The 19,053-nt window shown below is 40.8% G+C and overlaps 1 protein-coding gene across 3 annotated transcripts in view; it reads right to left on the bottom strand.

Annotated features, from left to right (window-relative positions):
- LOC102223029 (spectrin beta chain, erythrocytic-like) overlaps positions 1–19,053 on the bottom strand; it is a 48,234-nt gene that overhangs the window by 9,143 nt on the left and 20,038 nt on the right. For all 3 annotated transcript variants that reach the window (XM_023352537.1, XM_023352538.1, XM_014468833.2), the window contains 28 exons: positions 17,797–17,894; positions 16,951–17,031; positions 16,688–16,803; positions 16,432–16,544; positions 16,170–16,357; positions 15,936–16,053; positions 14,621–14,779; positions 14,106–14,408; positions 13,879–14,029; positions 12,655–13,525; positions 12,398–12,535; positions 10,958–11,717; positions 10,523–10,725; positions 8,868–8,958; positions 8,115–8,261; positions 7,697–7,963; positions 7,013–7,237; positions 6,461–6,550; positions 4,986–5,276; positions 4,478–4,608; positions 4,071–4,275; positions 3,729–3,952; positions 3,004–3,154; positions 1,775–2,019; positions 1,174–1,312; positions 755–839; positions 455–651; positions 85–167 (listed from right to left, as the gene is read on the bottom strand). In XM_023352537.1, the coding sequence (XP_023208305.1) occupies positions 85–167; positions 455–651; positions 755–839; positions 1,174–1,312; positions 1,775–2,019; positions 3,004–3,154; positions 3,729–3,952; positions 4,071–4,275; positions 4,478–4,608; positions 4,986–5,276; positions 6,461–6,550; positions 7,013–7,237; positions 7,697–7,963; positions 8,115–8,261; positions 8,868–8,958; positions 10,523–10,725; positions 10,958–11,717; positions 12,398–12,535; positions 12,655–13,525; positions 13,879–14,029; positions 14,106–14,408; positions 14,621–14,779; positions 15,936–16,053; positions 16,170–16,357; positions 16,432–16,544; positions 16,688–16,803; positions 16,951–17,031; positions 17,797–17,894 (5,870 nt within the window). The remainder of the gene's footprint in view (positions 1–84; positions 168–454; positions 652–754; positions 840–1,173; positions 1,313–1,774; positions 2,020–3,003; positions 3,155–3,728; positions 3,953–4,070; positions 4,276–4,477; positions 4,609–4,985; positions 5,277–6,460; positions 6,551–7,012; positions 7,238–7,696; positions 7,964–8,114; positions 8,262–8,867; positions 8,959–10,522; positions 10,726–10,957; positions 11,718–12,397; positions 12,536–12,654; positions 13,526–13,878; positions 14,030–14,105; positions 14,409–14,620; positions 14,780–15,935; positions 16,054–16,169; positions 16,358–16,431; positions 16,545–16,687; positions 16,804–16,950; positions 17,032–17,796; positions 17,895–19,053) is intronic.

Raw genomic sequence — 19,053 nt, 5'->3', positions numbered from 1 at the left:
CACACTTTCATGTAGAGGTAAAAAATAAATGTTAGTAGTTTTGAGTGCTTCTATACACACTTGATAGTTTCAATATGTTTTTACCTGCTTTCTTTATCTGAGCGCTGCTCATCTTTAATGAATTGCTCAATCTCCTGTTGCTGCTTCCTCACTTCCAGCAACTCCAACTGCAACACAGCAACCTGTTATCTTCACTGACAACACCTTAAATAACAAAACTATTTCTGAAGCTATTTTCTAAGCTTTTGTCTTTATTTACACCAAGTCCACTGTGGAAATATTTGCTTTAGAGTTTAGATTGTGCAGTAAGTGGCAAACAAAAACATACAATTTTGACACAAAAAATAAGAAAAGAAACGCTGGCTGAATTCATCCTTAGCTTTTCAGCCACAGAATAAGCGCGCAATGTTTTGAAAAACAAATTGCATAAGTGTTGTCCAGGAATTTTGCGTACCGTAGTGAGGCGCTCCAGTGCCGAGAAGCGTTCCTCCCATGTGGCAGTGGATTTCTCAAAGGCTTCATGCCTCTTGAGGAGTTTCTCGACCTCGTCCACGCTCTGGCCCAGGTCCCTGCTGGTCACGTAGGGCTCCTGAGCGATGAGCCAGGCCTCTGCCACCGAAGCGTCTCGTGCAAATTGACACACCTCCAGCACTGAGAGCATTAAAGGGAATATTTTTATGGCTCGCTTTTTGATAAAGCGGATACTCATGCTGCTCCATCATTAAGTCAGGGATCGGGGGAATGCATTACTCACAGAGTCGGAGCCAGTCCCATCTGTCATCCCATTTGAACATCATTTCCTGCCTTTTCTCCATCAGCTGAACCAGCTTCTCTTTGATCTGACACAAAATGTTATACAGTCTCAGTTACATATCAGCCTTATTAAAAAAAACTCACCACAAGATTTCCTATTATACTCTAAGAATTAGCATTGTGAAGTAATTAACTGAACACTCAATTCGGGCAAGGGTCAATTGCTTATTTAAATTTCTTTTGCCTTTATCCATTTCTAATTAGTGTTTGCTTTTCTAGCCTCCCTGATGAATGTAGGAAGACTTTAATTTTTTTTTCTTTTTCAGGCAACCCAGTTTGTTTGGGGATAATTGTTCCGAGAAAAGTAATTAAATCTAACGCAAACAGCAGAAAAGGAGCCGGATTTAAGCACATTCTTACTTCAGCAGAGTCTCGGTGCTTGCGTGTCAGCATGGACTTGCCGAGGTCTATGCAGTCTGTGAACTTGGCGCTCCTGGTTTCAATTTCTGATCGGATCCCCTGGTGGTACTTCTGCAGCAGCTCCACGGAGGAGACATCCCTAACGAAGGAGAAAGAGAGGGTAGAAAGTAGAAACAGGAGCGAATAATGCATGAAACCTTTCTACCTCTGTTGGCAGGAAAAGGAACTGCACACACAATACTTCTGATCAGTGCAATGTGCTTTATCTAATTAATTACTTTCTGAAACTACTGCATCTTTGATAAACTATGCATAAATGGCTGGGATTAGTAAAACCTTTGTTGCACTTTATTCCACATTTGGTGCATGAAAACTAGAGTGAATAACCAAATACAGAGCTAAAGAGTGCAAATATAACAAAAAAAAACCCAGCGAAAGCTGAATTTTTAAAATTAAGAAAAGAGAGCCAAACTTTTTAAGTGTTTTTCTACATTTCACTAATGGTGTTCTGCTTACATACAAAAAACACATCCAAAAGAAAAATAAACTTTCTTTAACATCTCATGGCTGCTGCGTTATGCATGGTTTGAAAGGTGCACACCTGGGTTTCTCCTGGGTCTCTATCTGCTGGATGATGCTCTCCATCCAGGCCATCAGGTCTCGCACCATGCTGAAGAAGCGGAACTTCTCGGCCGTGTCCACCAGCTCCGCCCGCCGGCCGTCAGAGGCGTCCAGCAGGCCCTTCCAGGCTTCTACGACCTCCCTCTCCATGGCCTGGATGGCGTCCTGTTTGTCCCCTGCATACTGAGCTCGAAGTCTCAAGGCTGTCTCCTGGAACTGTTGCACCTAGAGAAAGGACACAGCAGTTAATAATGGCCTCATTAATGTAATTTTAATGAGTCATGATAATGTGTTTTTTTCTCAAAGATACAGTAGTGATGAAAGGTTTACATACGCTCATCACAGGCATGATTATCATGGTAATTTATGATGAGGAAACCTTAATGACATTTTAAAAACAAGTTTTGATTTATTGTGTATTTTCTTTGTCTCAAGTATACATAGATGCTTAAATATTTGCGTACACCCCCGCAAATATCTAAATAAATGGTATGGACTAAGCTTTTAAAGATACTCCACATATTTTCTAATAGTGCTGAAGTGTGGATCATTTCAGAATCCTAGTATTTCCCTGTTTCCTTTGTTTAGCCCAGTTCTAACCCTGGATGTCCTGCTGTATAACACAGCATTGTGCCTGAGTTTTAACCGTCAAACCTCACTTTCTGTAAAACCTAAACCTAAGAACATTGTTGTTATACACGATGGTGGCAGCAACATGCTGTGGGGCTTCTTGATGGTGATGAAATAATGTAGGAGAAGGGCAGCTTTCAAAATGATTAGTGCACATAAACCTCTCATCGGTCTATTGCTAATTTACTCTTCAGAGGTTTTACTGTACTAATAAGCCAGTTATTAAAAGTTGAACAAATAAAATATTGCTGCCAAACTTTGCCTATCTATCTACTCTGTCATCATTTCAACCCAAATGCTGAAAGACACTCAGAAACATTTTACTTTCTTATGATAAATAAAAATATATTGGACCTCAATGATTACATTTAAACATTTTGTGTAAGCTGCATCGTTTTCTTGCTAAAGAAAAACAAATAAAAGAAACCCTGCCTCTTAAACAATCACCTCTAACCTTCCACAGTTGCAGACACATTACAGCACTCTCTGGCCGTATCAGATACAAATCATCAAAGTGCACCTCTCGGCCTCCGCCTGCTGTGTTGCTTCAGAGCAAAGAGCCGTTCTCTTGTGTTCTACCTGTTTGCCCAGGGCGGTGATGTCTCTCTCAAAAGCGGCGTGCATCCTGTGGAAGGACTCGGCTTTGCTGAAATCGTCTCCCACGTCCTCTGGCAGCTCTTTCTGCTTCTCGTGAATCTGCGTCACCAACTCCTTTCCATCATCAAAGTACCTTCAAGAAGAATGGGCTCTTAGTATCACTGCATTCATCATGACCATGACATCTGTGAGATGTAGGCACCATGTTAATGTTTTTCAACTATGCTATTGCATGCAGACCGAGGCTGAAAATAATGATTATTTTAGTTATCGATTAATCTATGGATTATTCTGACAATTAATTCATTAATCAGATATAAAAAGATCACTGTGAGAGTGAAGGTAAAGCTGAAATTGTGATTTGAGGAGTTCTGGGTAGAACATATTTACAGACAAAGTTTTATATTTTATCTTTACTGCAAAATGTATATATTTGGTATAAGTTTGACTTAGTTACTGCTCTGAGTGTGTTGTTCATTCAGTAAACAACCTTTTATTTGGACTCAGTATACTCCAGTTAACCATTAATCAATTACTAAATTAGGTGATGATTATTTTAGTAATCGATTCATCACAATCAATCCGATTAATTGTTTCAAATGTTTTCTGTTTTGACGGCATTCCTTTTATGTATTCATTCTGTGTTAAAATGCAACCACAGACTTCTGAGTATCTTATTGGAAGGTGGTAAGATGTCTTCTACTTACTTGAGGAGATCGTAAGACGCCGTGAGGAGCTGAGATCGAGTGTCGATGAGCTCCAGGAGATCGGCCCAGCTCTCGTTTATGCCGTCCTTCCACTCTGCCAGGGTGGCCGCCTCGCTGTGGCCCGTTTCAATCAGCTCATCTATGGTCTGGTTGACCATGTCCACCCGATCCTGACCTATCATCCCCATGTCCCGCGAAAACTCTCTGAATTTATCCCTCAGAAGCTGAGGAGCAAACAAAAAAATAATCACTAGAAACCTTCCTTAAAGACAGAGACAATCACACTTAACAGAAATGTTTCATAGTTTTGGTTATTTTTCCCTCAATTTCTGCTTATGATACCGTGACGTGGTCCAGGTCCTGTCCCATCTCCTGCGAGGACGCCACAACGTCTTTCTCTGCAATCCAGTGTTCCAGGTCCTCCACCTCTCTGCTCAGCAGGAAGTGATGGTAGGTGTGGTTCAGTTTCTTCCTGCGGTCCTCTGCCAGCTCCTTCAGGCCTGCGTACTGCTTATCTACCTGACCCTGTCGCCTTATGATCTCCTCCCTGAAAGATAATGAAGGGAGAGGGTGGAAGGAAATTAGATTGAGAGACTTAAAAACCAGGTCAAGAGATCACAGTTTGGTTAACTCTAGATGAAGCTGCTGATTAAGACACACATTTACATGCTTGTCACTCCTGTCAGCCTAAACCACATCTGACTGGGATAGAGTAAATTAGGACCACTATACAGAATTAAAGCACGCACCCGTCGGGATGGTCCTCTGCAAGCGTCTTCTGCGCACGATCGGAAAGCTTCTGAATGGAGGCGGCGTAGTCGTCTACTGCCTGTTTCAGGATCAGGTGGCGCTTCAGCATCAGCATGGCACTCTGCTCATCCTGGAGGATGAGAGAAAACAGGAGGACGGTGAAGAAAAATACAGGAGACGAGCGCACCCATCAAAGCAAAACAAATTACTTCAAAATTAGCTCTCCGTAGAGAGAGCTAATTTAAAACTTAAAAAAAAAAAGCGGATCTTCTTAATTGAAGAGAACCCAAACCATGTAATCATGTTGATAAATTAATTACTTGGTATTTGAACAGACTGATATGCCTTTACTTTGATTAGGATAATAAGATCAGAATTTTAAACATGTTTGGAAACTTCCCTGAGCTAATCAGGCCCCTTCTCTTGTCTCTCTTACACACACACACACACACACACGCACACACACACACACACACACACACACAGAGCGAGCCTTCCTCTACTAACCTTCGCCTTTTCATCCGCAATCATATAGAGCTCCTGCTCTCCTATCCAGGCCTCGGCCTCATCAGCATCGTTGTAATACTGCTGGGCCAAGTTGGAGCCGCTCAGCCTCTCTCGCCGTTTGGCCATCTCGTCCCGCAGCCGGGCCCACGCCTCCTCCAGCTCCTGCATCTGGTCCCCGATTCGCTCCGCCTCCGGCCTGTCCTCCGCGCTGGCCGCAGCCGCCATCCGTCTGCCTCGCTCCAGCACTTCGCCGACACGAGGCTGGTGGCCCTCGATCTCCCTCTGCAGCGTCTGGTGGAAAGAAAGAAAGACAGCAAATGTACGTCGTTTCACTGGAAACCAATACTGTGAGTTCACTCAGACAGAAACAGGAAAGTCAGTGGAGCCAAAACAACTGAAAATCCCAGCAGCTGGAAAAAGAATATACATTGTTTTCTTTGCACAGTCAAACTTTTTGAACTCAAAATTTGAAGGGCACCAGCTTGCACAACTTGGAAATAAATAAAAAAACATTCATATTTACAAATTGTGTTACTTAGTGGACCACAAACTTCTATGTAATATTTTAGGACATGTGACAAACCAACATAAAGCAGTGCATGAATACAAAGCAGAAGGAAAATTATGGTGAGTATAAGCTGTAACGTTTGCCTCTGATCTGGAAAAGTAACACTGCAAACATAGTGGTGACAGTATCGTGCTGGGAATGTTTTTTCAACAGAGAGAGAGAAATTGGTTCAGAGCAGATGAGAGAACAGCTAAACGTAACTACAAGACAAGGATGAACTCTGGAAATTTTAGAGCATAAACTCCTTAGGAAAACAGCTTGTCAAAAAAAGTCAACAAATCTGACTATTTTAACCCCTAACTTATAGTTTCTGACTTATATGCTAGGAGTTTAAAGGGTAGCATAAGTAAAGATATTTGTTGTAAATATGAGTTAAACTTTTGTGTTCCTTTTTCTAAAGATTTATGCAAATTGAAATTAACAATTTATGTCGTCAAAATATTTCTAAAAATGGAAAATACCTTACAACACTGACAAACAGAAAAGTGACAGTAAAAATGTACTTTTTTAGGTTGAGTAGATAAATGACATTTCTAGTATTTATTAATAAAACCTGATAAATAATCTTTTATTAAGGTTGAAATTGGTTTTGCACCAAAAGTGGTTCTTCAGATGATACAAATTGCCGAACTTTGATGACATGAAATTGTGTTACAATGTATTTCAATTCAATTAAAAAATTCTTATATTTAACTTATATTTCATTTTTTTAAATAACCATAAAACTTAATAAAATATAAATTAAGTTTGGTGTTGTAAGACAACAAAATGTGGAAAGGTTTTGACTTTTGCAAGGCGCTGAATGTAAATTCAAAATTTGAAGGGTGCTGTTTTCCAGAATAAATGACTAAATAAACTAGGACAAAGCAGTTTACACCAAAACGAATGCTGACAGACAGATTCGCACCTGGTTCTTTTTTAACAGCATCTGCACAGTTTGAAGATTGTTGCCGTGCTCCTGTGACATTGCCAGGGGCATCCTCTCCTCAATCCAGAGCTGAAAGACACAAAAGGAAAAAGGGGAAAAAAAGATTGTGATGATAAGAACACAAAGCAGAAACAGAGTCTGAAAAATTGCTTCATAGATCTCTGATGTGCACCACATATAAAAAATCATCTCCACAGCTGTCTTCTTTACATGGATTTATTGCTCCTTCACAGCGTAAATCAAACATGATGCCTTGACTTTGCTATAAGCTGAAGCACTAAACAACAAAAGGAGAGCAGATTTTAAAAAATATATCTTAAAGACCAAACACTTCTTTAAAATTTCTTTAAATGATCAGGTTCCTTAGATGCGTTAAGCTACCTCAATGCATCTGGATACATCCAGAGGGGACTTAAAGTCCCGACAAGTTAGGATCGTATCCTCATTATTCAAATTCTCCGTTATCAATCATTTTGTGAGAGCAAGGCGCTTTGACTCTTCCATTCCCTGTGAAATGAGATCCGCACTTACAAGCTCATCAGCCAGGTCTCTGTAGAACTGATGGACAGCTTTGGCAGCCTCCAGCTTGCCTCGGCGCTGGGACAGCGGCGTGAGGAGCTGCTGGAACTCGCTCTGCAGGGCTTGCTGCTCGGCCTCCAGCTCCGGCTGGTCCTCCCTGGCTCCTCCGTGCTTCCTGACAGCCTCCTGGAGCTCGTCCAGCTCCCGCGCCCGGTCACGAACTTGGTTCTCCGTCATCTGGCATGGGAAAAACGGTGATGGGAGGAGAAAAAAAAAAGATGAATAGCCTTTCAAGAGCCTAATCAAGATGCAGTGGAGGGTAAATTCACCAAAAGTAAGTGCTGCCTACTAAGCGTGAAACTAAGCTTACCCACAGCTCTTATGAATGTTCTTATATAAATTCATGAAAAAGTTTTACTAAAGGCAAGTTATTTAGTACAATTTGTGTTTTAGCTTGACCCTTGGGACAAATATATTTTGTCTAAAAGGTATAAGCATTGTTGTTTGTTTGTTTTGTTTTTAAAAGCAAACAATAAGCACAACGTTCATTCGCTTAAAACAGATTAAAAGTAAAGCTTAAACTGAACAGTATTCTTCAGATTGTGCGATTTTAAATGGGACATGCTAAAAAACTCCAAAAAGAAAAAACTAATAACAAAAAAAAGACTCTTTTTTTTTTCTGAGGAATATACAGACCTGGTGCTTTTTCAGCTGAATATTGGCATTTGTGAGATCTTTTACATCCTCATCTCCGCTCTGCAATTGCTGCTGAAGCTCGGCCAGCCACTTCTTCATATCAGCCAGGCTCTGGTCGAAAAGCTCTGAGCGATTGGCATCAAACAACAGCCGGTCCTTCTCCTGAGTTGTGGACTCCAGCTTGTCCCAGAGCTCATGAAGCTGGGCCAGGCGCTCCTTCACAATGGGCTCAAACTCAGGCTTGGATTCCATGAGCTCCTCACCCTCCTGCAAAAACAAAAAGTAAACAGAGAAAGGATTCGTTCTCAAATACGTCATAGCAGAAATCCACTGCAAGTTAAGATTTTATTTATCTTTATAGATAAATAAAACCATTTAATTAAAAAACCAATTTAAAAAACATGGAACCTTTACTGACCTGATCTACTTTATTGAGCCAGTCCTTATTGGAGGCCAGCTCTGCCATGAAAGCCTGATGTTTGAGCCACTTGCTGTGCAGGTTTCTGGCCTCGTCATATGAGGTATCCTGAGCTGTCAGCATCTTTTCATTGATCCACACAGTCAGCTGAGGCATGGCGACAAATAAAGAACATTATGCATTAATAATGCATCTTCTGAGAGAAATAATCCTGGTTCTACATAATGAAGATAAGTTATATTTATTATACAGCCCTCTGCACTGAACCCCATTGAAAATCTCCTGCTTATTCCACCACATATTGATTTCTGAACTCTTCCTGAGTTAAAACATTAGTATCGTTGTTTCTAAATGAATATGAACTTGTTTTCTTTGGATTATTTGAGGTCTGAAAGCACTGCATCTTTTTAGTTTTTTTGGCCATTTCTCATTTTCTGCAAATAAATACTAAATTTTTGCTTGGAATCTTGTAGTCATGTCGTCAGTAGTTCATAGAATAGAAGAATAATGTTCATTTTACTCAAACATAAACCTATAGGAAGTAAAATCAGAGAAATTTATCATTTTAAGTGACCTCTTATTTTTCTCCAGAGCTGTAAATTACTATGACCAAATGTTACTGGAAGGCTAACTTCAATGGTATAGTAATAACAACCAAATAATAGCCTAGTAATATTAAGGACAAAGAACGCAAACACATAGCTAATAACTAAGGTATTATTAGATCATTTTCAAAAACTATATTGAACTCACATCTTGAGTGTTTTGCAGAAAGTGCTGAAGGTCACGGTTATCTCTCAGCTTTTCAGAAACATCCACAGCTCGTCTCTTATTCTTGCTTTGCCTGAAGAGCGAACACAAAAGCAAAGTTATACCATACATTAATAACAGTTTCAGACAGAGTTGGCCTTTTCTTCTCTGCCTAACAAATCTCTCTGTGACATAATTCACACTGCACACTGTAGACAAATCCACCAGATCTCCCTCTTCACTGACAAAAAGTCATGTCTTTCTGCACTTCACCGAAAAGAAAAGCTCTCTCTGTTAAAGATCAATGTCCATTATTGCAGGTGCCTGTCTATCAAGCTGAGTATTGGGAGAGAAGGTGGTAGCTCCAATGCCCTTTCTAAAGCTAATAATGCAGAGGCTAGAAAAAAACATTTTCACAAAGCAAATCTCTAAAGGAAATGAGAGGATATTTCTGTGAAAGCTTACATTTTCAGCCTAAAATTAAAACTTTAAAAAATGTGTTAATGTCTTATATTTCAGTCTTACTAATTCATAGAACAATTCATCAGTATATAACATTTATGAAGCAGAAATACCAATTGTAAGTGCATTGTAAATTTTGTTTTTCACGCACCCTAGCAACATGTTCACAAAATGAGGCTAAAGAACATGTTGCACTTCTAACAATTTGTGCAATTTTCACCACATTTTAAGAGAAAGACTGCTGCTGGACTTTTGTTGGAGTTTGGGGCTGGTGACAAACCCACTCTGAGATTCCTTCTTCAGGCAATATGTGTAAATCTTTCCAATTACAAATTTGAAAGTTATAACTTCTGGGAACCAGTATGTGTGAATATCCTTTCTTATTGTTTTTAAGGTATAGCAACCTGAAAAGGTCAAGATCTTGCCACAGCTGTTTTAAAAGTCATACTTGGAAAAATAGATATATTCTGACCTGGTACTTATTATGAAAAGTTTGCCATACACTACAGGTTGACTGACCTTCACACCACAGAACAAATTAAACTACGAATAACATAAATTCCTGTTTTACAACTTTGATACATGTGTCTCTGTTCAGTTGTGGCCTTTGAATCTGGTCATATTAATTGATGTCAGGATTTAAATCCCACACCTATCACACAGTTTAAAACTGGGTTTCACGACATCTTAAAGGATCTATTGAATGTGTTTACACTCAAATCCAAATACTAAATAACCTTTTTATTAAAGGAAAAAGAAAAAAAAACTCCGGTAGTTTCTCTGGTTGGCTACATTAGCACTCTGGTACTCTGGGCAAGCCCCTCTTTCTGTAGCATGTCAACCAATCAAAATGTCAGGTGTAATCTGAAATTCTGGACAAGGATAAAGTGAAGACGGGAAGGGTGTGTAGTCATCACACAGCTTCTCACTGACTGGACAGTAGAACTGATTTATTTCCCTGGTTTTTGGAGAACAAGCTGTTGATTTTAGACATCACAGCTTGAATTCACACTATCATATGAAATATTAATTTCTTTATCTGTAAAGTTAGTAATAGTGAGTCCAACCTATGATCTCAGCCTCAACTACATTACTTGTGAGACCCTTTAGAAAACGTATTTGCTCAACCCAGCTGTAGAGATTAAATCGTACATTGTCATCTCACAAACTCAAGTCAAGCAAAAACAAAACACAACCTGTCCTGGACTGAGTCCATTTTCTCCTGGACTTTGGGAGAGTACAAGTTGTTGCTGTCCACCAATCGCTGTCCGCCCTGCAGGGCCCCATCAATCTTATCTTCGTTGGCTTCCATTGTGCTGACGAAGTCTTCGTGCTTCTTCAAAGCCTTTTCTGCCCCTGCCAACGTGTCAGGCTTGTCTATGTGGGCCAGCGTGTACTCCTGCAATAAAATAGACATCATGGAATTAAGAAAAAACGCTGAGAACATGAAAACGGACTGTCCAGAAACCCATAATCTGCTGACTGAGTTACATGACAAATGTGCAGTGTTGGAACTGATAGTGCTGCATTCTTCCACTCAACATTCTTGCAGAATTCCTGCAGCATTGCTGACATCAGGTTTTCAAGCTGTTTTTGACTTAGTCCAAAAGACATCATCAGGAGAAGTTTACCTGATTATTTAGGATGGCCTCTACAGCTTTGCCGTCCCTCAAGAACTGCTGGAAGCCCAAACCCTGGTCCAGAAAATTTCTGCGACTGTCCCACATCTTTTGGAGCTCATACCAGCCACGGTCCAGCCCATTTAGCCTCTGCTCCAGCTGCTGGTACTGAGGATCATCTTCCTGACCTTGGGTGACCTGAGCTCCTGTGTCCCTCACACGGTGATAGTCCTCTTCATGATTGTTTATGTCTTCTCGCACAGCGTTGTGACGGCTGAGCAATTCTTCGGCCTCCTGCAGTGAGGTGGGCATCTCCTCAGATGCCACAGCTTTCTGGGTTTTGAATAGCCAGGACTGGAAGTCATCCATGTCTTGCAGGAAAGTCTGTAACTTACTGACCTCACCTAGAGAGTCCTCCCTGTCCTTTAGGGTCTTTCTAAGTCTATCCCAGGCCGTGTCGAGCTCTGCCCTGCGGGCTAAGATATCTGCTGCGTTCTCCGGGTGGTCCTGGGCCAGCTGGTTTGCCTCTTCGTTAAGGAAGGTGAGCTTGGCCTCAATAGCTGCTAAATCTCTCTCCATGCCAAACAGTTTCCTCTGGATTGTCATGACGGCTGCCAGGTCATTGCCCAGATCCTGTGTAGACTCAATCACCCGCGTCTTTTCTTTGATCCAGGTTTCTGTCTCGTCACACTCCAACCCATAGTTGTGTAGACTAACAGCAGAATCAACTCTCCTTTTCTTGTCCTCCACCATAGCCTTGAATGCTTCCCATCTAGAAAGAAATAATCCATTAAAAGCTTCATTCACTAAGCTTAATTTCATCATTTATATGCCAAGAAAAATGTAATACACTATTCTAAGAACATTTCATTTTCTCGGCCTTATTACCTGTCTTATCTGATAGCAATGACCTAAAACACAGGAATTTAGTAAAGAAAAAATTTTATTTAGAAAAACAAGATGAAATTTATTCATTTAAAAATCTAAGGATAATCTTTACTCTCCACTGGGTTGCGAGTAAAGATTATATTATTGTTTACTTATAACTTATAAAACTTATGCTGACAAAACGATAAATTTAATGTCTCAACATCACTGTAGTTGTGGTTGAAAGTACTATTAATGAGATGTCAAGTAAATTCCCCACCTGTTGCTGCATGCTGCCAGTAAGGCAATATTATGAAAAACAGTCAGTTTTTTAAAATTTATTTTATTTGTTCTGGTGGCCATACTTGACTATATTTAGACTAAAAATGGGTAGAGATGAGAAGGGGGCCAAAATGCAAAGATGCCAAGTTTGAAATTGGAATCTCGGACGGCTCAGTTGTGGACTGCTACACTAAGGATCATACCTCACAAATAATTTTTCTTAAAAATACCATTTGCATGGATGTTTGTCCAGTGGGTCTCTGTGTTCCCCTGTGATGGACTGGCAACCTGTCCAGGATGTACCTCTTATTGAGTCGTGTCTGGCATTCCTTGATGTCTTTGGTGCGAGGGTGTCTGCTCTCCTCAAGCTGTTTTGCAGCTTTGTTGACGTCATCTACTCTTGACTGAACGTTCACCATTTCTTGAGCTAGAGCGCTTAATCTGCAAATAAGAAAATTGTTAGTTAGAATAACAGCAGCGGTCAATGTGATGCAGAAAATTCCAGCCAATTAGTTCAGTTTAGACGAATGATCTCTAATGGCATCTTCTTGATGGTCTACCTGTTCTGTACCACTTCCAAATCCTCCAGGTTCTCAGGAACCTCTAAATCCACCAGCCATGTCTCCTTCGTGCTCATCCAGAGCTCACAAGCGTCCGTCTCACTGAAGATGGTGTACAGAGCCATGGTGTCATCCAGTTTCTTCTGCCTCAGGTCAGCCAGAGTCAGGAGCTCCATGTAAAGGTCCTTGATGTCTTTTAGACGTCTCTGAATGTCAGGGGTGTTTTGTAGCTCCTCTGGCAGAGCGCTGGCCTGTTTGGACAGCGCATCAATGGTGGCTCCATTCTTGATGGCTTCGTTTCTCAAGTTGTTCTGGTTTTTCAGTAGTCGCTGAGTTGTGTACTCATCGTGACCAACGTCATTGCTGCTCATCTGCCTCTTGGCATCCAGCAGCCAGGCTTTAAGTTCGTCAGCATCACCCTGAAACTGGAAGAATGTCTGGGTGTCCCGAAGGTTCTGCTTTCGAAATGCAGCCAGGTCCTCCAGCTGCTGCCACTGCCTCTTGATGTCATCCATGCACTCCTGGATCTTTGGAGAGCCAAAGTGCTTGGCCTGGATCATCTTATCCCCTTCAGCCAAGACCTGCTGCAGGTTGTTGCGACGAGCTCCAAGCTCGTCCTCGAAGGCGCTGTGCTTGCTCTGGAGCACCAGCACACTCGTCAGGTCCTTGCCATAATCCAGAGAGGAGAAAAGCTGCTCTTTCTCTCTAATCCAGCTCTCCAGCTCCGCCACCTCCCACAGACAGTTCCAGAAGCGGCGGGACTGCTCCAGCCGAGCTCTCCTCTGTGCGGCCAGGGTGCAAAGCTCCTGGTAGCAAAGGTTGAGGTGCTGCACCCTGTCTCGAATCACTTGAGGATCACATGGCTTATAGCCTGGAAAGAGAAAGTATGTCAACAATATAAGTTGTTAATAGCTATTAGAACATGCTGTTAGTTCATATTTTTTCATTTTCTTGGAGGTTTGTCTCTTTACCTAAGGATTATATCCCACTGTAAACTATATACATCGTTAAAATATATTTGATATAAAATATTTAAACTATGGTTATATATTTATTAATATTAGCATAATTAGAAGACCTGAGAACAAGATTAACCCTAACCCTACCCTAAAACAACATTCACATCTGCAATATGCTCTGCTTCATTTAAAATCTCTAATCAATGCATCACATTAATGGTTTTTTTTAAGTTTCCCAGAGGAGCAATGAGTGTGTTCCACTTACTATCTCCGTTTGCAAACTTCAGAGCAGCAGCACTGGCACTCTGTACCCTCTCTGCCTGCAGGGCGATGTCGTTCTCTAGCAGAGCGTGTTTTTGAAGCAAGTCCTCCACCTCTAACAAGTGTTTCCCAAAGTCAGGAGAGAGCAGTCGTGCCTGAGGAGAGGCTTTTGAATTAGGTTTCATCATGAAATGTTAATGTTTCTTTCAAGTCAGTACACATGATTTTTACCTTCATTTCATCCATCCAGCTGATGATGTAGAGCATCTCCTGGAAGATCCTTTGCAGGGTGAGATTCATATCCAGACGCCCTCTGCGGGACCTCAGCAGCTCTTGCAAGTAGTCCCACAGTCGCAGGATGTTGTCTTTTCGCACGTCGATCCGCTTGGCGTCGTGGTAACGCTCAGACTCCAGCTCCTTGGAGATGTTCACCAGCGCCTGAACGCGCTCTTTGTATGCGGCGATGTCTGTCTCGATGGCGTCGTGCTTCTTCTTAGCTGCTTCCACGGCTGGCAGGTCGTAACCAAAGTTATCCTGAGGAGCGTGTGCAGAGTGAATGTTGATTTGTATTTTAGTTTTATGTGTGGCTCAGTTCAACAGGCTTTGATATAACCTAATAAAGAATTTTCACAGGGAACAGTTATTTTTTCATATCTCTATATGTTTTAACCTCAACCTGTTTTTGAAGCTTAAATGAAACAGAAACACATTTAAAACCAGCTCTCGGTTTACAGCAGTCGGCTGACCTGAGCCACTAGTCTTTGGTTCTCCAGGAGCCACGTTTCCCTCATGGCCGCCTTCCTGTCGAATCTTCGCGCCATCTGTTCCAGCTTCTCCTGCCGGATCAGCTCGTCCCTCAGGACCCGTTCCCGCTCATGCTCCGCCCTTTCCAGACGCTCCCAGGCCTGCGATGGGGATGATGAGAAGCATCCTGAGTCTTTGTAGTGTTTGCGAGCCTCGTCGTTTTAGCATCAACAGCACTGGGATGTGTGAGGTGTTTAAAAAATTTAGATGCTCCCTTCTGCTTGATCTCATCCTGGATGAGAAACTCTGATGCTTAAAGAATATCCTGACAATGTAGAATGGATGTGTGCTGAGACAAATCTGTGTATTTTGACATACACCATGGAAACGTATTCATACCCCATAAACATTATTATGACCAGGAACTTCAATGTGTTTTACGGGAATGTTATGTGCTCATCATCCTTATTATTAAGCACGGTGGTGGCAGCCTGAGTACACATGTGTGCCACACTTTTGTTGTTTTATAAGTGGTGCTGCAAAGGATGACTCAAAGTCAAGTTATGATTGCCCTGATAAACTTGACAGGCCCTCCAACCTCTTTAGTCAGATAGGAAATAACATTTAGAAGACAATACTTCTGAGAAAGGGGAAAACATGTCAATAATTTGCTTCATTTTTAGGGTTTTATTTAATTTTGTGCATTTTTTGTGTTTATACCAATGTCACTTTTTCTTTGCCAGATTCAAATGCCTTAATGCCTTTAAGACTTAAAACAGCGTAATTAAAGTTTTGAAATAAAGTTGGATTTTGACTCTGGGATCCCACACTTAGATTTAAAGAGGCTCCCCATTTTGACCACTTCACTAAACCCTTTCTGGAGTCGCTGGTTTCAATTTGTATTTTAAAAAAAATTTAGACCATGTGTCATTTTTCCATCCACTTCACAATTATGTAAGAATTTGTGTCGGTGTGTTATGTCAAATCCTTTTACGAAATAGTTGAAATATGACAACCTGTGAAAATATTCAAAAGCTACAAAATATGTTTGCAAAGCACTCTAAAAGTCACATGTCATAGTCAGTATTTTATGCCTGGTGAACAATACAATATTGGTAGAGCATCAATGCATTATTCAAAATATTTTTTTTAATATTGAAAAAACTGTTCTGTTTTTTAAAAACAGAATAAACGAACAATGAAACAGTTCTTTTATTAGCACCTGTATTTTTTTTCCAACTTCCAAACACAGTGAAACTTTTATTGAGAGATCTGTGTGGAGCAGACCGCTGGTTTTTTCCCAGGACAACTTCTCACCCTGTTGATGTCTGACACCAAGGCTCCCTCTTTCGGCGTGTAGACCCTCTGGTTGTTGGCCCTCATGCGACTCTGAATGGTGAAGAGCAGCACCTCCAGATTCCCTTTCTCCTGGAACCTGAGAAAAATTAAACACATTTCAACCACAAGGTGGTTCACAGAGACCAGCACATATCAAAACAAAAAGAGATGCAAGAATAGAGCGACTGATTTCAATAAGGGTTTTTGACTCACTTGGGCGGTTTCTCCACAGTCCGGTACGTGTTGAAGGCCTGAAGCTGCTGCTGGACTCCTGTCAGAGAATTGGCAAGCTTCCTGTTGTTTAGCACGACGATGGTCTGCTCGATCCATGTCAGCAAGTCTGAAGCCAGCGTCTCGTACTTATCGATCATCCTCTCCGTCTCTATAGCTTGATCCAGAACCTGAATAAGGAAGGCAAATATATAAACAAGACTGCCGGCCTGACAGACTAATGAGTGCCGTGTTTCCATCTCACCTTTCCAACTCTCTTTCCCTCGACAGCAAGCTGCTTCATCTTAGAGAAGTAGTGGTAAAACGCCACAACGTACGTGATGATGGATTTTTCATCTGGGTTCTCTGTGAACACATCTGCAAAACAAAATGCCAAGCGAGTTAATCACCACAGCGAGAGGCATCACCTCTCCTGAGGTGTTTGTTTTAGTCACCAAGATTTATCCTGATAAACATTTAGTTCTACATGGAGGTCTTCACAGTTATTATCGGTCACTCGCCTTCTGGGTCTAACAGTTTGGTTACGCCAAGTTTCTGTTCTGCCACATTAAAGGCGTTCTGGAGGTTGTGGGTGGGATTGGACCTCTTCAGTTTGGTATAGTCCACCAGATCAGGCCTAGCAGAGACATGAAAGGGCAAAAAAGACAACACAGGGCGAGAGATGAAAGAGAAAAACTAGGGGAGACACAGAGCAGGCAGGTTTGGACTATGTTTTCAGATGTGTAAGCTGGTGAGAGCAGTTTCATTATTCATCTTTCCTCACCGGTGTTTGTGTATGAGGGCGTTGAAGGCCATTCCGTCTTTCCAGCTATTGGTGAAGTTTGTGATGTTGACGTTCGGGTATCTGTGAAATAACAGTGATGGGATGTCACCGACTGAACATGAAAGGATATTTCTGCGAAGCTCAAGCTTCAAATCAATGTCTATGCTCCGTATAAAGCGGAGTCTTTCATATCCATAGCTTTAAGCCTTGAAGAAAAATACGTTTTTATACAGAACTATTTGTATTTCTCTGTGTGAAGCACTAGCTTTTGATATTGCTTCAGCAGTTCAAAACTTGTTCTATCGATCCCCGTTCTTAGACATAGCAATTACAGTAGTTCACAAAAACTGTGATCCTACAATCCCTTGCTAAAGTGTTCACACTTTTTCTTTTTCACATTACCAGATGTTAAAAACTCAAACTTCAATGTATTTTAATTGAAAAGTATGTGACAGATGATGACAAAATAATCCACAATTGTGAACAAATAAAACGCTAAAAATTTGGGTGTATCAATTGAATATAGGGTTGAACTTTAACTAGGCCATTCCATTTTTTTATTTGTACAGATGTTTTAAAAGCACACTTTATTTTCCTTTCACTATTTTCACCACTTTATGACAAGATTTGATCAAATACACCAATGTCTGCGTTTGCAATGAGATAAAAGAGACCGAAAGTTCAAGAGGCTTGAATACTTTTACAATGTAGCATGTACCCTCTTAGCACAATTTAAGAAATGAAAACTAGGAGTTGTGAAACGGTAACAGACGTGCACCTGGTTGCAAATTCCCGATGGATGTTTACAGCAGCTTGGTGATGCTAAAGGCCACATAAAGTACTTACCCCGCAGTTTTCATCTGACACCACAGAAGAAGAGCATCTTTAGCTGAGTGTGTCTCCTTCTGGTCTGCCTGGCCGGTTTCCACAATAATGTCCTGGATCTGATCAAGAACAGGAAGCCCAGATGGATGGTAAATGATAAAACTTAATATTTGATTTTTACAAAGAAAGAAGTAGGAACACAGACAACCGAGAGGACACTGCATCAGGGAATAGTTTCTCACTTTATTCCTTTGGTTTCCATCTTTGTGTAAAATTAAAGTAAATCTCCAGTGATGTATCATTAATGTTATTAGTCATAAAGGATTGTTACAAAACTCAGCAGTGGCTAAGATGGGTGGAAAATAGGTGGTAATGACTGAAGTTCATTTCCCACACAGTGGGCCAGTAATTAGAGCAGTGATGTGATACAAGCGACAGGTCCTGAGAGATTGCTAAATTTAGGCAGCTTTGCTTCTCCTTGGCTAATGCAGACTGAAAAATACAGCCTGTTTTTTTTTTACTTATCTCTTGAAAAAGTTGAATAATGTAGAAGGACTTATTGTTTGAACTATCATTTCTAAAAATAACAACGCTGCTGTCAAATTAAAAATAAATATCTGACTCTCCCCTTCCCCACTGGATGATAAGAGTGAAAGAGACATGTGTGGTGTGCTTCTAAAGAACGAAAAATACTGGAGCCTGAAGGCATCGTTCCCGAAAGAAATAATCCCGAAACTGCAGGTTTAAATGTTGCTCACTGATAAGATACCTGCATGTGGACACATCTGAACTAAAACAACAGGAAAGGAGACGTGTTTATTGTTGCTGATTGACTATCAATAATTACTCTAATACTTGTGGATGTTGGGTTTGACTGCAAATAAAGAAAAAATTGATTTGTGAAATTTTCCAAAAGTTAAATTAAAACACAGATTTTTAATGGCACTTTTAGTGAATGCAGTGGATACATGGTTAGCTAACAACACTCTTTGCTACGCCTCCATTGCTATTCCTCCTTAAACATGTACCTATGAGGGAGGTATTTAACAAATGAAGTCAGACGATGTACAAACGTTGCAAAAAGCCTTAAAAAGGAAATTGTAATTTCTTTGTAGGAAAAAGTCTGCTATTTATTCAACAGGAGCGATTTTTTACTTTTTACAGCACATTTTCTCTTTCTATTCTTTGTTATTTAGTTTTTTGGTGACTTCATTCTTTTGGGAATGCAATTAGAAATAGCAATCCTCATACCTTTAATCATGCTAACTGCAAGACTCT

Source organism: Xiphophorus maculatus, chromosome 19 (assembly GCF_002775205.1).
Source record: "Xiphophorus maculatus strain JP 163 A chromosome 19, X_maculatus-5.0-male, whole genome shotgun sequence".
In the NCBI taxonomy this organism is placed as follows: Eukaryota; Metazoa; Chordata; class Actinopteri; order Cyprinodontiformes; family Poeciliidae; genus Xiphophorus; species Xiphophorus maculatus.
Note: the sequence above shows the minus strand (reverse complement) of the source record. Positions and strands in the feature narration are given on the sequence as shown.